At 42.4% G+C, this 16,375-nt stretch overlaps 1 protein-coding gene across 4 annotated transcripts in view; it reads left to right on the top strand.

Annotated features, from left to right (window-relative positions):
• The window catches only part of NR6A1 (nuclear receptor subfamily 6 group A member 1), a 260,240-nt gene that overhangs the window by 17,802 nt on the left and 226,063 nt on the right, over positions 1-16,375 (top strand). For all 4 annotated transcript variants that reach the window (XM_002720460.6, XM_008273332.5, XM_008273331.5 and 1 more), the window contains exon 2: positions 16,183-16,224. In XM_002720460.6, coding sequence (XP_002720506.4) covers positions 16,183-16,224 — 42 coding nt within the window. The remainder of the gene's footprint in view (positions 1-16,182; positions 16,225-16,375) is intronic.

Raw genomic sequence — 16,375 nt, 5'->3', positions numbered from 1 at the left:
AGCTGGGGCGCCGGATTCTGTCCCGGTTGCTCCTCTTCCAGTCCAGCTCTCTGCTGTGGCCCGAGAGGGCAGTGGAGGATGGCCCAGGTCCTTGGGCCCTGCACCCGCATGGGAGACCAGGAGGAAGCACCTGGCTTCTGGCTTCGGATCAGCGCAGCACGCTGGCTGTAGCGGCCACTTAGGGGGTGAACCAACAGAAAAAGGAAGACCTTTCTCTCTCTCTCTCTCACTGTCTAACTCTGCCTGTCAAAAAAAAAAAAAAAAAAAAAAAAAAAAAGTAGCAGTTTAATTGGTTCTTAAAATATTTTACAGGAGTGAGAACTTTGATAGTAAAAGTTTCAAATTGTGCTCAGGCAGTGTAAAAGTAAAGGTATTTTGAGTGCTATGTATTGGCCATATTATAAAAGATCTATGAATAAAGTTTTTTACTTACCCAAAAGGGCAGAATATATTCTCAGTTGTTTAGAGAGCCTTGAACTTCTATCTTACTGATAGAAGGAACCTTGAAATTGCTGTTATAAGAAAAGTTAGGTTTTATGTGTTAGTAGGTGAGATAAGACATGTCTGCTAGCATCATAAATGTGATAAATCCCTGCAGAGTTCAGCAGTAAAGCAGTTAGTTTGAGCAAATACCTAATGCCTCATATAGACACTCTAGATTTCAGAATCCTTTTAGTTTTTACATTTACTTAACAAAACTAGCCTAGTCATTCTTTGAGAAAATAATTGACTGTTTGCCTGAGTGTGTCTATATGAATGAAACCAACATGATGAAAAGGTTGTCATATATAACAGGGATTGCCAATCTGAGGGGCTCTAAAAACAGTAATGAATGGAAGTTCTCAAGCAATTTCTCTTCTGCAAAATTTGATCTGAAATCATAGGAGCCATAGGTTTTCCAGGCTAAACAAAATGATGAGATTTCAAAAACTGACTTTTGCCTGAAATACTTTTGTTTTGTAAATATACTTGTTTGAGAGGTAGAGTTACAGACAGAGGGAGAGACAGAATCTTCCGTTTGTTGGTTCACTCCCCTGATGGCTGCAACATCTGGAGCTGGGCCTATCTGAAGCCAGGAGCCAGGAGCTTCTTCTGGGTCTCCCATGTGGGTGCAGGGACCCAAGCACTTGGGCCATCTTCCACTGCTTTTCCAGGCCATTAGCAGGGAGCTGGATCAGAAGTGAAGCAGCCAGGACTCGAACTGCACCATATGGGATCGTGGCACCATAGGTGGAGGCTTAACCTACTGAGCTACACTGCTGGCCCGATAGCCTGAAATACTGTCATTTAGTCTGGTAGGAATACCACTCAGCCTCTGCATAGCAGATACAAATCTTTGCAGAATAGAGTAAGTGAATACAGTATTGTAGTAGACAAACGTAGGCAGGGTGAGTGGGGGATGTTAAAGTTGTTTCAGCAAATTGTTATTATGATATAGTGATAACTAGGTATGTTAGAATATGCATGTTAGATTTGAGTTTAAATCCTATCTCTCCCAATTTTGTTTTTGTGATTTTTTTTTTTGTATGTGTGGGTGGGAGTAGAGTAGGGGGGTAAAAGGATGTAGAATCACCATACAGAGATTGCTGGAGAGTGAAATCAGGTAGAGTGTGAAGAGAATAAATTGTATTACTTGAGGAATGTTTCTGAGTTAATTTTCTTGTCTGTAAGTTATATTAATACTACCTACTTCCTAAGTAAAGCAAACCAGTTAATCAAATTCAAGTAATTGAAATCCAGTTTACCACATGTCTAATTTACCCAGTATTCAAATAGTAAAAGTCACTTTGCTTAAATCTAATTTGTAGAATTGAGAATTCTCCTTAATTGCTCCTCTGCCATAATTCCCTTCTTTTTCTCCACTTCGTTGTTCTTGGTCTGCAGTCCAGATCAAGCTATATTTTTCCACCAGCAGAGGTCCTTTCTTTGCTTCAGTTCTCTCCAGCTACAGCAGCAGGAAGCTGGGGGTGGAGACAGATTGAGCATTCTTTTTTTCTCCCCACTTACTAATTACTTTTAAAATTTATTTGAAATTAAATTTATTTTAAATTTATTGACAGAGACATATGAAAGATCTTTCATGTACTAGTTCATTCCCCAGATGCAGGTGCACCAAGTAGTACCTTAACCATTGCTCCAAATACCTGCCCCTACTTGGATTCTTTTTTTTTTTTTTTTTTTTTAAGATTTATTTATTTATTTGAAAGGTACAGAGGCAGAGAGAGGTCTTCCATCACTGGTTCACTCCCTGGTTGACCACAGCGGCTGGAGCTGGGCTGATCCGAAGCCAGGAACCAGGAGCTTCTTACGGGCCATCCATGCGGGTGCAGGGGCCCAAGAACTTGGGCCATCTTCTACTGCTTTCCCAGGCCATAGCAGAGAGCTGGATGGGAAGTGGAGCAGCAAGGTCTCAAAGCGGTGCCCGTATGGGATGCCGGCATTGCAGGCAGTGGCTTTACCCGCTATGCCACAGCTCTGGCCTCCTGTAGATTCTTGATAAATCATTTTGCAAAACCCATTCCTCAATAGGTTTGTAATCCTAGGCACTAGACTGGTGTAGTGTATGGTGGGTTACAGTTGGTTTAATTGGCATTTTTAAGAATAAGGCAGAATTACTAAAGGCACTCGGATCTGGCTGAAAAGCCCATGAGAGTATTTCAGGCATGGAAAGCCAAGACACTCTGGCAAAAAGATCTCTGTGAGTGAGATCCCAGTGGAAAGAACAGGTCTTCAAAGAGGGAGGTGCCTTTCTCTGAAGGGAGGAGAGAACCTCCACTTTGACTATGACCGTGTCTAAACAAGATAAGAGTCGGAGAACTCAAGGGGCTTCCATAGCCTTGGAAACTCATGACTGGTGCATAGGGAGATTACTGATGCCATAAACAGGAGTGTCAATTTGTAAAGTCAACAACAGGAGTCACTGTGCACTTACTCCTCATGTAGGATCTCTGTCCTTAATGTGCTATATTTCACTTTGTGTTTCTATGGGGGTGCAAACGATTGAAATCTTTACTTAATGTACACTAAACTGATCTTCTGTAAAAAAAAAAAAAAAAAAAGAAATTATCAATCCCCAACTTGACTCTCACTGGGATTAAACATGACAATAGGTCTGATCTGATTTCATCATCATTTAAAAAAAATCATCTATTATTTTTCACTTTATGTTTCTGTGTGGGAGCAAACTGTTGAAATCCTTACTTAAGGTATACTAAGCTGATCTTCTGTATATTAAGATAATCGAAAATGAATCTTGATGTGAATGGAAGGGGAGAGGGAGTGGGAAAGGGGAGGGTTGTGGGTGGGAGGGACGGTATGGGGGGGGAAGCCATTGTAACCCATGAGTCGTACTTTGGAAATTTATATTCATTAAATAAAAGATAAAAAAAAAATGCAAAAAAAAAAAAAAAAAGGCAGAATTAGGGAGAGACAGAGATCTTCGTTCACTGGTTTACTGCCTCCCCCCCGCCCTCCCAAATGGCTGCAACGGCTGGGATTGGGTTAGGCTGAAGCTAGGAGCCTGGAATTCCATGTGGATCTCCCTCATGGGTGGCAGCGGCCCAAGTACTTGAGCCATCTTTTGCCTTCCCAGGCACACTAGCAAGGAGCTAGATCAGAAGTGGGGCTGCTGGGACTTGAATGGGCACTCATTGGATGCTGGCTTCTTGGACGGCAGTTTAACCTGCTGCACCACAATGTCGGCCCCTAATTGACATTTTAATATAATTTTCCTAATACTTTACATATTGAAATTATGTAATTCTCTGTTCTGTGACACTTTGAACCCAGGTTTCAATCCAGAGTTAAGGAGATTTCTCAGTGCATCTTGGTATGGTATAAGGAAGATTTCAAATGAGGTACTGAAATTTTATCACCACACTCATGTGCACTATTCTAGGATTTTTGCCACTTAAATTGTAAACATCACACACTTAAAAATCTTTTTTTTTTGAGACTATATTGTTCTTATTCCAAAGGTTTTTTTTTTTTTTTTAAGATTTTTTTTTATTTGAAAGAGTGTGTGTGTGTGTGTGTGTGTGTTTGTGTGTGTGGCGGGGCCGGGGCCGGGGCGGGGGGGGGGAGGGAGAGAATGAGAGATTACCTTCCATCTGCTGGTTCATTCCCCAGATGGCTGCAATGGCCAGGACTGCGCCAGGACCCAGCAGCTTCATTTCGATCTCCCGTGTGAGTGGCTGGGGCCCAAGCACCTGGGCCCTCTTCTGTTGCTTTACCTAGGCCATTAGGAAGGAAATGGATGGGAAATGGTGCAGCCAGGACTCAAACTGTTGCCGATATGGGATGCCACATGATACTAATTTAATATTTAGAGCATGTTTGGCTTTTTTTTTTTTTTTTTTTTTTTTTTGCCCAGTAGTTGAAATATTTGATGTTTCAGAGTTTAGCCAAATCATTTTGTTCTGAGGATTGCTTTAAATGTGTTTCTGTTTATTAAAACAATGTATTTTTAATAACAGTAGAATGGAGGAAAAAAAATCAGCCATAATGTCTATACTTAGATAATCCCTGGGAGAAAATAGATGAAAATGTGCTTTTTATGTATATACAAGTATGGAGACATAGCAAAGCTCATTCTGAAAGTACACTTTTATAGTATATTTATAAATATGATATTTGCTTATTATAAACTCCTGATTCATATTTAATGCTGTTCACAAAATATTCTACTTATACTAAATCTGATTATTCTCCTGTGATTGTATTTTTATTTGCTATTTTTTTATTTTTAAATTTTTTTAAGGAATATGAATTTCATAAGTGCAACTTTAGGAATACAGTTGCTCTTCCCACCATTTCGGCACTCCCCACCCTCCTCCTCTTCCTCCTCCTCTTCCTCCTTCTCTCTCTTCCCTTGCCAGTCCCATTCTCGAGTAAGATTCATTTCAGTTAACTTTGTACACAGAAGACCAACTCTATACTAAGTAAGGATTTCAACAGTTTGCACACACAACACACACACACACACACACAACTGACTGTATTTTTAAGTGGCTTCCAATTTTGTACTGTTTTTTTTTATTTCTGATCCTTTTCTTAGGATAGATTTTTAGGATTGACCCAAGGGAGCAAGCATTTTCAAGGTCCTTTATGAATGTATAGTACCTTTTAATATGGAAGTTTTCAAAGAGAACGAGGAAAAGTATATTCTGCCACTTGTGGTGCATCTCTTTGATTGCATCTTTTCTCATTAATGAATTTCCCAAAAAGAGCTGCCTTCTACTCTTATGTGTTAGTAACGTCTGGTAAGGATGGTTTGGGACACTTCCTGAAATTACTTTGAAAGGTCCCTGACCTTATTCAGGTAAGCTCCTTGCTCTGTAAGACATTTTTTACAATTAGTCTTTGAAATGACAATGGGCAAAGAAATCTTCATTTTCTTACATCCCTGATGACATGGGCATCTTGCATTATTTAAAATGAGGCTTGTAAATGGTTTCTTTTTTCTTCAAGATTTATTTATTTGAAAGCCAGAGTGAGAGAGTGAAGAGAAAGATCTTCCATCTACTGGTTCACTCCCCAAATTCCTGCAGCAGTGGGGTTGAGCCAGTTGAAAACCAGGAGTCTAGAACTCCATTCACATTGCCCATGTGAGTGGCAGGAATTCAAGTACTTGAGCCATCATCTACTCTTTCCCAGGCACATTAGTAGGAGATCTGGATCAGAACTGGAGTAGTCAGAACTGGCACTCCAGTATAGAATTCAGAGATCCCAAGAGGTGTTTTTGTTTTTTTTTTTTTTTTTTTTTTTTTTTTTTTTTTTTTTTTTTTTTTTTGACAGGCAGAGTGGACAGTGAGAGAGAGAGGCAGAAAGAAAGGTCTTCCTTTGCCGTTGGTTCACCCTCCAATGGCCGCTGCGGCCGGCGCACCGCGCTGATCCGATGGCAGGAGCCAGGTGCTTTTCCTGGTCTCCCATGGGGTGCAGGGCCCAAGCACTTGGGCCATCCTCCACTGCACTCCTGGGCCACAGCAGAGAGCTGGCCTGGAAGAGGGGCAACTGGGACAGAATCCGGTGCCCCGACCGGGACTAGAACCCGGTGTGCCAGCGCCACAAGGTGGAGGATTAGCCTAGTGAGCCACGGTGCCGGCTCAAGATGTGGTTCTACCCACTGTGTCACAAAGACCCACCTCCAAGGTGTGATAGTTCTTCTTGAGCCTCTGCTCTTGTCAAAGCATCTGCTTTGCTGTTTGCAGTTTTGCCACATTTGGTTGTTGTAAAGCATGTACTGTGCAAAGGCAGAGTTTTATTAGCCAAGGTGATCTGTTTATTATTTCTAAAGATTTATTTATTTCTTTGAAAGTCACAGTTAGAAAAAGAGAGAGAGAGAGACAGAGAAGAAGAGAGGCAAGGAGAGACAGATCTTCCATCTACTGGTTCACTTTCCAGATGGCTGCAACAGCCAGAACTGTGCCAGGCAGGAGCCAGGAGCTTCATCCTGGTCTCCCATATGGGTGACCGGGGCCCAAACAGTTGGGCCATCTTCTTCTTCTTCTTTTTTTTTTTTTTAATTTTAAATGTTGAATGTGAGGTGAGTATGGGCTTGGCTGACCTCAGTGATTTTTTTTTTTTTTTTAAAGATTTATTTGTTTACTTGAAAGTCAAAGTTACACAGAGAAGGAGAGGCAGAGAGAGAAAGGCAGAGAGAGAGAGGAGAGAGGGAGAGAAAGGAGAGAGAGAGAGAGAGAGAAAGAGAGAGAAGAGAGAGAGAGGTCTTCCATCCACTGGTTCCATCCGCTGGTTCACTCCCCGGTTGACTACAATGGCCAGAGCTGTGCTGATCTGAAGCCAGGAGCTTCTTCTAGGTCTCCCATACAGGTGCAGGGGCCCAAGAACTTAGGCCATCTTCTGCTGCTTTCCCAGGCCATAGCAGAGAGCTGGATCGGAAGTGGAGGAGCAAGGTCTCAAAGCGATGCCCATATGGGATGCCGGCACTGCAGGTGGCAGCTTTACCTGCTATGCCACAGTGCCACCCCCTGGGCCATCTTCTACTGCTTTTTCCAGGCCATTAACAGGGAGCTAGATGGGAAATGGAGCAGTTGGGACATGAACTGGCACCCAATATGTGATGTTGGCGTCTCAGGCCCAACTTTGCCTGCTGCACCACAACACTGGCTCTAACCAACATGGCCTGAATAGAAGTTCTCATATTTTGACTTTGATTGTTCTTTCTATGTAATAGAGTATAATAATTTCTTTAGACTTGTGACATGGAGATGATAGTAACTACTTTTCAGTAAGAATTTATGTAGTATCAAACTAATGCCCGGTATATAGTAAAGATTCAATACATGTCAACTAATAAATTATTTTCACATTTTCTTTCATGTTTGCATTTTGGAATTTCTTTAACTTCAATCTGAATGAGGAATTACTAACAATCATTTTTTTTTTGTTCCTACAGAGAACCAGAAACTATAAATGGAAAATATTAGAGACTTGTCAGTATATGAAGTTTTTTGAGAAATGTCTGTATTATTTTTCCATAGAAACACTAATGCCGGCGCCGCGGCTCACTAGGCTAATCCTCCGCCTTGCGGCGCCAGCACACAGGCATCTAGTCCCGGTCGGGGCGCTGGATTCTGTCCCGGTTGCCCCTCTTCCAGGCCAGCTCTCTGCTGTGGCCAGGGAGTGCAGTGGAGGATGGCCTGAGTACTTGGGCCCTGCACCCCATGGGAGACCAGGATAAGTACCTGGCTCCCGCCATCGGATCAGCGCGGTGTGCTGGCCGCAGCGGCCATTGGAGGGTGAACCAACGGCAAAGGAAGACCTTTCTCTCTGTCTCTCTCTCTCTCACTGTCCACTCTGCCTGTCAAAAAAAAAAAAAAAAAAAAAACAACTAATAATCTCTGACTCATCAGACTTTATAAATTTTTTTGACCTTCTGATTCTGTAGCTACAGCCTTGAAGCTGCATGCTGTTTTTAATGTGTGTGTTTAAAAATATTCTAAAATTGAATTGTCATAAACTTGGACTGGTTTTTCTGTCTTCAGTCTGTTTTCAAGGCTCTAATTACAAAGGTAGAAACCTAAACTATATGAAAAGGTGATGTAGGTTGATCAGATGGAAGTTATTAATGTTTTCATAGACGTATAGATACTTTTTGAAAACCACATTTAAGCTAAGCAAATATGTGGGCCCAATAGGTTATATAATTGAGAATCCTTGTCTCTCCCACCTCTCACATGTTTTTTCTTTCTTTCTTTTTTTTTTTCTTGGCCTCTTATTTTCACATTGAAAAAAAGAGTGGTGTTTTTGTTGCGGTTTTTAAAATGTGACCTTGATGTTTGTAGGTGGAGAAAGGAAACTATTACTTAAAGCTCTGTTAGCCAGCTTTTGCCGTGTGTACTTTCAGTGCTATGTCTGTGCATTTGAAAGTATTTTCTTTTATTCCTGAAGTGTGGTTTGTCAGGTTCCTCATGAGAAACAAAAGCTAATGGTCCAAGTGGCATTCCATTCACTGTAAAGGAAGACAAGAGGCAGATGTGAATGTAGCACTCAGCTAGTCCGAAGAAAAGTATGTGTGTATCTTCCTGGATCTGGAACTAGCTTTCAGGGTGCAGACCAGGCTGTAGATCTGGCTAGCTTATGTTTGTTACCAAGAAAAAACAAAACAAAGCCATGTATTTTCTCAGCCTCTAATCAAGCCATGCAGTATACCAAAAGGAGACTAGAGGATAGAAGGTAGGCCCTGAAAAAGGAAAAGTTCCTAGAATTGTGAATGTTCTTAGGCTGTGGGTGGCATGTCGTGTTATGTTTGTTACCCAGCAAAGCTCTTTTAGTTTTTTTTTTTTTTTTTTTAAAGATTTAAAGTCATAGTTACACAGAGAAAGAAGGAGAGGCAGAGTGAGAGAGAGGGCGAGAGAGATCTTCCATCCTCTGGTTCACTTCCCAGGTGGCTGCAATGGCTAGAACTGTGACTGTGCCAATACGAAGCCAGGAGCCAGGGACTTCTCCAGGTCACCCACATAGGCACAGGGGCCCAAGGGCTTGGGCCATTTTCCATTGCTTTCCCAGGTCACAGCAGAGAGCTGGATTGGAAGTGGAGCAGCTGGGACTCAAACTGGTGCCCATGTGGGATGCTGGCACTGCAAGCAGCAGCCCCACCCGCTATGCCACAGTGCTGCTCCAAGTTATTTTTTTTAAAGATTTATTTATTTATTTGAAAGTCGGAGTTACATAGAGGAGAAGCAGAGAGAGAGAGAGAGAGAGAGAGAGGTCTTCCATCCGCTGGCCCACTCCCTGACTGGCCACAATGGCCAGAGCTGCACTGATCCGAAGCCAGGAGCCAGGAGCCTCCTCCGGGCCTCCCGTGCAGGCGCAGGGGCCCAAGGACCTGGGCCATCCTCCACCGCTTTTCTCAGGCCATAGCAGAGAGCTGGATCGGAAGAGGAGCAGCCGGGCCTCAAACCGGCGCCCACATGGGATGCTGGCACTTCAGGCCAGGACATCAGCCCGCTGTGCCACGGCACCGGCCCCCTGACTCCAAGTTATTATTATTTTTAAAATTTATTTATTTATTTGAAAGTCAGTTACACAGAGAGAGGAGAGTAAGGTCTTCTATCTGATGGTTCACTCCCCAGTTGGTCGCAACGGCCAGAGCTATGCCGATCTGAAGCCAGGAGCCAGGAGCTTCTTCTGGGTCTCCCACGACGGTGCAGGGGCCCAAGGACTTGGGCCATCTTCTGCTGCTTTCCCAGGCCATAGCAGAGAGCTGGATTGGTAGTGGAGTAGCTGGGTCTTGAACCGCTCCCACATGGGATGCTGGCACTGCAGGCTGGGGCTTTAATCTGCTGTGCCACAGTGCCAGCCCCCCAAGTTATTATTTTTTAACTCCTTGCACTTTTAGTTTCTGGGTTGAGATTTTACAGCCACTTTATTGAAGTAGTCAGAGTTGGGTTGACAAAACTTACCTGATGAATGCATTTATTTTCCGTGACTGTTTACTGTAGCAGAAAAGCCAAGAACTCATGTATGGCCGTTAAAAGTCTTTATATGTGGTCCTACTGAGACTCCACTCCTCACAAGGGAGCATTCTGTTTCTTTTCTGTGTTCATTATTTTCACATTACTTCTCTGAATATGTCTCTCACATAGCCTTGTCTACCTGGTGAATGTTTATACTTCCCCTGACCTCATGATTGCTGCTTCTCCCCTCATTAATATTCATCTTGTCTACCAAAGACTTTCATGTAAGTACATCATATCATTGAGTCCTCATGACAGTCCACACATAAGGAAGCTGGCTCAGAGAGAAGTTTCTTCCTAAGGCAAAATAAGTAATGATTCCAGGTTTCAAAATGATATAAAAATTTATGCTCATACTACTCCGTGCTATTTCACAGTTACATCTTGTGTATGTGTATGCGTCCCCATACAGTAAATTTTTTTCAAAATTTTGATAGGCTCAATCTTTTTTTTAAGCTTTATTTATTTATTTGAAAGAGTTACAGGGAGAGAGGTCTTCTGTTTTCTGATTCACTCCCCAAATGACTGTAATGCTTGGGGCTGGGTCCAGCTGAAGCCAGGAGGCTAGACCCCCTTCCTGGTCTCCCACATGGATGGCAGGGCCCCAGGTACTTGGGCCATCTTCCACTTCCTTCACAGGTACATTATTGGGAGCTAGATCTGCACTAGAGCAGCCAGGACTCGAACCAGTGCTCATTTGGGATGTTGGTGTCACAGGCAGCAGCTTAACCAGCTGTGCCACAACGCCTGTTCCACCCCCCCCATTGTAAAATGCACATAATGTACAATTTACCGTCGTAGCCATTTATAAGTGTACAGTGACCTTAATTTTTGTGTGTTCCTTGCCTGTCTAGAATATTCATTCTCTAAAAATAGGTTCAGTCTTAGAATATCTACATCTTCTAAGCCTTGGGCAACTGCAGTATTTGCAAATACTTAATATTGGGAGGAAGAAGTGATTGTTTGCTCTTGCAGGCTGATAGAACTATTATTTTGATAACAACTGATACAGCTATTTGTAATTATAGCCAGAGTATTTCAATATTAAATTTTCTTTGAGGCTGCAACAGAAACTTAGAAGGGACAACTTCTCGTCTAATAGTCTCATGTAGTTATTTAAGAGTGAAGTTAAAATTATCTGTTCCAGGGAGGGTACTGTGGTGCAGCCAATTAAGCTGCTGCTTTGGATGCCCACATCCCATATCAGAATGCTAGTTCAAATCATGGCTACCCTGTGTTTGATCTAGCTTCCTCAGAGGCAGCAGATGATGGTTCACTACCTACTTGGGAGACCAGGACTGAACTCCTGGCTCCTGGCTTTGGAATGGGCCAGATCTGATTGTTAGACCTTTGGGGAGTGAACTCCTCAGGGAATAGCAACATCTGGAATCACCACATCAAACAATCTGTATGCTGAAAATGAAAAAAAAAAAAAAAAAAGTCAGTGCTAGAAAATAACATAACATTAATGATGCTAGGGTTCCATCCTGTGTTTTTGATTATGTCATGAATGGTTCAGTAGTTACCCTACTATAATCTACACTTTGCTGTCATAGTGAATTGGATTAGTTAGCAGCAACTTGCATATGTTAAGCTCTTACCTATAACATAGCTGCTGCTGTGTTCCCAGTTTATAATGATCTTCTTTGGATCATACGGACCTGTGGTGAAAGAGGGATAAGGCCATCAGTGAAGGAGGGAATGGTTGCTAGTCAGATAAAAGCAATAGATTCCACTTCAGCTCTTTTCTTTAGCATTTTCTTTGTTTTTTGAGTCATCCGATCTTTGTATTTGATCTAGTTACTATGAGTTCAGAATATCGATTGCTTTCAAAAGTTAGATTAGGCTTTGTCTTTAAGACCTCTAGTAAAGTTCTGTAAAGTCCTTTCATTTAGTGTGCAGAATGTAAGGCCCAGAATGGGAAGTGAGTTGCCTAAAGTCATAACTAGAAGTGGCTTGAGGTGGAACCTAGGAACTTTCCCATTACCTCATCTTGCCTTCCCATACCTTCATGTTTTCAGGTCAGTTTATATTAAGCGAATGTTTATTTTCAGTTTCACTTCTGGCAGTTTTTCCAGTATTCAACCTATGTGTAATGATGAATTATTTTCTTATTGCTTCGTGCTATGGTCTGAATGTTTGTGTCTCACTTGAATCCATATGCTGGAATCTTGACTCCCAAGAAGACGCTGTTGGGCCCCAGAGGATTTTGGGGTAATTAGATTTTAAAGTGGGGCCCTCATGAATAGGATTAGTTCTCGTAACACAGATCCTAGAGAGCTCATTTATCTCGTCTAGCACCTGAGGACACAATGAGAGGATGTCATTTATGAACCAGAAAGCTGGCCCTCACTGGGTACCAAGCTGCCAGTCCCTTGGTTTTGGACTTGCTCTTCAGAAATAGATTTCTGTAGATTATAAATCATGTAGCTTATGGAATTTTGCTGTGGCAGCCTGAATGAGCTAAGACACCTGGCATCTCTCCATGGATATTTGATTCTCATTGCTTTTATGTGGAGAGGTTTTAAAGTTGCTCTGAATGAGCCTTCTCAGACTTCTGAGCCACTTTTAGTAGCTTCCAAACTCTGGTGTTTCAGATTCAGTTGTCTCTTTCAGACTGTCAATGCAGAGTCTGTAATGGACTCTGGTTTTTTGATTTTGTGACTTTTCCCCTCTAGATTATGATCTAAGGCAGGGTTGTATTTTCTGTTTACTTACTTTTACATTTGAATACCTTCCATAATATGTCAACCCCTGTTCTGGGCATAGAACATCTCCAGCAGGTAGATAAGGCATAGTTCCTACCTTTTGAAAAACTATCTAGTGGCGGAGGCAGATATTTAAATGATTCCTTTATCATTTGGTGAATGCTGGAAGGTCCTCTTCTGTTTTCCATGTGCATTATTGTGGAATATGAGTGGAAATTTGAAGCATTTATAGTTTTTTAATCAGTGGAGGAGGAGGAAATACAGGCAGGCAAGACAGGATGTGGCAGGTGGGCATTTGGTACAGCAGTTAAGATGGCTCAGTATACTGGAACCCCATATCAGAGTGCTAGAGTTCAAGGCCTGGCTCTGCTTCAGATTCTGCTAATATGTACCCTGGGAGGCAGTAGGTGATGACTCAAGTACTTGGGTCCCTATTACCCACGTGGGAGATCAACATTGGGTTTTGGGCTCCTGGCTTTAGCTTGGCCCAGCCCTGGCTATTGTGAGCATTTGGGAAGGAAACCAGCAGATGGGAGATCTCTGTCGACCTTTCAAATAAATGAAAATAGACTTAAAAACATTAAAAACCAAGAAAGGAGATGTAGCATGTTGATGGTATGGCCAGAACAGCTCATGATTGTAGAGGACCTTAAAAGTTGTCATGTTAGTGGCTGGTTTTGCCAGTGTCCCAAATCGGAGTGCCTGTTTGAGTCCTGGATACTCTGTTTACAATTTGGCTCCCTGCTAATATGCCTAGGAAGACAGTGGATGTGGCCCAAGTGCTTGGGCGCTCCCACCCATATCAGAGGCCAGGATGGAGTTGCTTCCTGGTTTTAGCCTGGTCCATCCCTGGCTGTTGTGGCCAATTGGGGAATAAACCAGTAGTTGGAAAATGTCCCTCTCTTTCTGACACTCTGCCTTTCAATAAAGAGATAAATAAATCTTAAAAGGCATATTTGGGGTGGGCATTGTGATGCAGCAGGTTAGAACACCAATTGGGATGCCCACATTGCATATTGGATTGCCAGTTTGAGTCCAAGGTGCTTCTCTTGGATCTTTTTCTGCTTATGAACATAGGAGGCAGCAGATAATGGCCCAAGTACTTAGGTTCATACTTTCATATGGGGGATAAGGATGGAATTCTTGGTTCCTGGCTTTGGCTTGGCCCACCCATGGGAGTTGCAGGCATTTGAAGAGCGAACTAGTTGATGTGAGATCTCTGTTTTTCCTTCTCTCTCTGTCATTCTGCCTTTCAAACAAATAAATAAAAATGTTACCATGTCTAATTTGACAGGTAGAATTATAGACAGTGAGAGAGAGAGAGAGAGAGAGAGAGAGAGAGAGAGAGAGAAAGAAAGAAAGAGAAAGGTCTTCCTTCTGTTGGTTCACCCCCCAGATGGCTGCTACAGCCAGCGCGTTGTGCTGATCTGAAGCCAGGAGCCAGGTGCTTCCTCCTGGTGTCCCATGCGGGTGCAGGGGCCCAAGCACTTGGGCCATCCTCCACTGCTTTCCCAGGCCACAGCAGAGAGCTGTACTGGAAGAGGAGCAACTGGGACTAGAACCCGGCACCCATATGGGATGCTGGCGCTGTAGGCGGAGGATTAACCAAGTGAGCCACGGCGCCGGCCTAATGTTATCATGTTTTAACAGTCCATCTGCTACTTGAATCTCTGTTCTATATGACTGACAGTTGCTGGTTTGGGTTCTGATTACCCTGCTCTGATGACAGAAGAGGCTCTTACTCCGCTCTAGTACTAGTTTTGCCCTACTTTCGAATTTACTGTTCAGATACTAAGTTGATATCTAATAAGCAGTTACTGTGTGTCATGCCTATGAAAGGTAATGGGAATACAGCCACGAATAAGGCAGATCAGGTTTCTGCTCTGGTGGAATGGTCATATGGTAGAGTCAAACACTGAACAAGTAATCCTATGTTGATGAATGCTTTGAAGAAGCAGCCCAGGTATTATACAGATAATAATAACTGGAGGGTTGACCTTGTATGTGAGACAAAGTTTTTCTGGGGAAATACTTAAACTGGGAAACAAATGAGAAAATAGGCATCATTCCAGGAAGAAAGAACTTTCATCAGCTATGTGTAGAGCACCTGCTATGCCTGCCACTCACTTTGCTTGATTCTTCTCCAGTATGATAGCTGCATACTAGACAAATGTAGCTTAAATTTTTGGGTATGAAGTGTGCTTCAAAATGTGTTTATTCTAATCTGAACAGCATAATTGTTAATGGAAATGTTGCTTCCATTTGTGTGTAAAATTTCCCACATCAGCAAAAATTTAAAATTGTGTCCCTGTTTGATACTTGTTGTATGTTTATATTTTATTTTGCTTTCATTTGAGAAAGAACTGATAATATTAAGTAGAATATGAAAAATATTAAATGGTAATTTCTTGAGTTTTTAAATTAAAAATTATATTTGTTTGGAAGAGAGACAGGCAAAGAGGAAGGGAAGATGAGAGAAAGAGGTATGTTCTATTTGCTGGTTCACTCCCCAAATGCCCACGGTGGCCAGGGTTGGAACAAGTTAAAGCTAGGAGCTTGGAACTTAATCTGAGTCTTCCATGTGCATGGCAGGGACCCAACTACTTGGGCCACCATCTGCTGCCTTCCTAGGCAGATTAGCAGGAAGCTGGATTGGAAGGGGAGTAGCAGGGACCTGAACTGGCACTCTGACGTGGGATGCAAATGTTTTGAGCAGTGGCTCAAAACAGTGGGTTATACTACAACCCCTGTCCCCCAGTGGACATCTTAAATACTGTGCCAAATGCCTTCCCCTCCTATGACTTTTTGCTCCATCTGAACTTGGTAGGCTTACTTACTTTGCGGGCTGGCGCTTTGGCGCAGAGGGTTAATGTCCTGGCCTGAAGCACCGGCATCCCATATGGGCACCGGTTTGAGGCCTGGCTGCTTTACTTCCAATTCAGCTCACTGCTGTGGCCTGGGAAAGCAATACAAGATGGCCCAACTGCTTTGGTCCCTGCACCTGCGGGGGAGACCTGGAAGAAGCTCCTGGCTCCTGGCTTCAGATTGGCACAGCTCCGGCCTTTGCAGCCAATTGGGGAGTGAACCATTGGATGGAAGACCTCTCTCTCTCTCTGCCTCTCCTCTCTCTGTGTAACTCTTGCAAATAAAATAAAATAAACAAATCTTTAAAAAAACATTATTACTTTGGCTATTGTTTATTGAGCTCCTCCTGCTGTGTGCCAAGAATTTTACTAAACATATTGTTATCTTATTTAATCTTCGTTTCAATTCTGTGGTAAGTGTAGTCATCTACCTTTTTATATTAAGGTTAATAAAATGGAGGCTCAGAGAGGGATATATAGTGGGTAAGTGTTATAGCTAGGACTCAAACCCAAATTGACTTCAGAGTATGAATTCTTTCCTGCTGTTTGATACTTTCTTTTTCATATTTGGAGTCAGCCTGTAGTGATTTACAAATCATAATCTTCTTTCCCCTATTGTTTTCCCTTTAGGTTTCTGTCAGGATGAATTGGCTGAGCTCGATCCAGGCACTAGTAAGTTTTGAATGTTACCCAATGTTCATTGGTAAGAAAAAGATGTATGCATGCACTTTTAAATGGATAGCCTAAGGTGTCATTGATAAACTTTTTTGACTCTCAGATTTTATTTCACTTTAATTTGTAATTATGAGATGGGCATTTTATT

Source organism: Oryctolagus cuniculus, chromosome 1, assembly GCF_051225735.1.
Source record: "Oryctolagus cuniculus isolate XC-2025 breed Fujian yellow rabbit chromosome 1, ASM5122573v1, whole genome shotgun sequence".
Taxonomy (NCBI): Eukaryota; Metazoa; Chordata; class Mammalia; order Lagomorpha; family Leporidae; genus Oryctolagus; species Oryctolagus cuniculus.
This window is presented reverse-complemented; position numbering and strand designations above follow the sequence as displayed.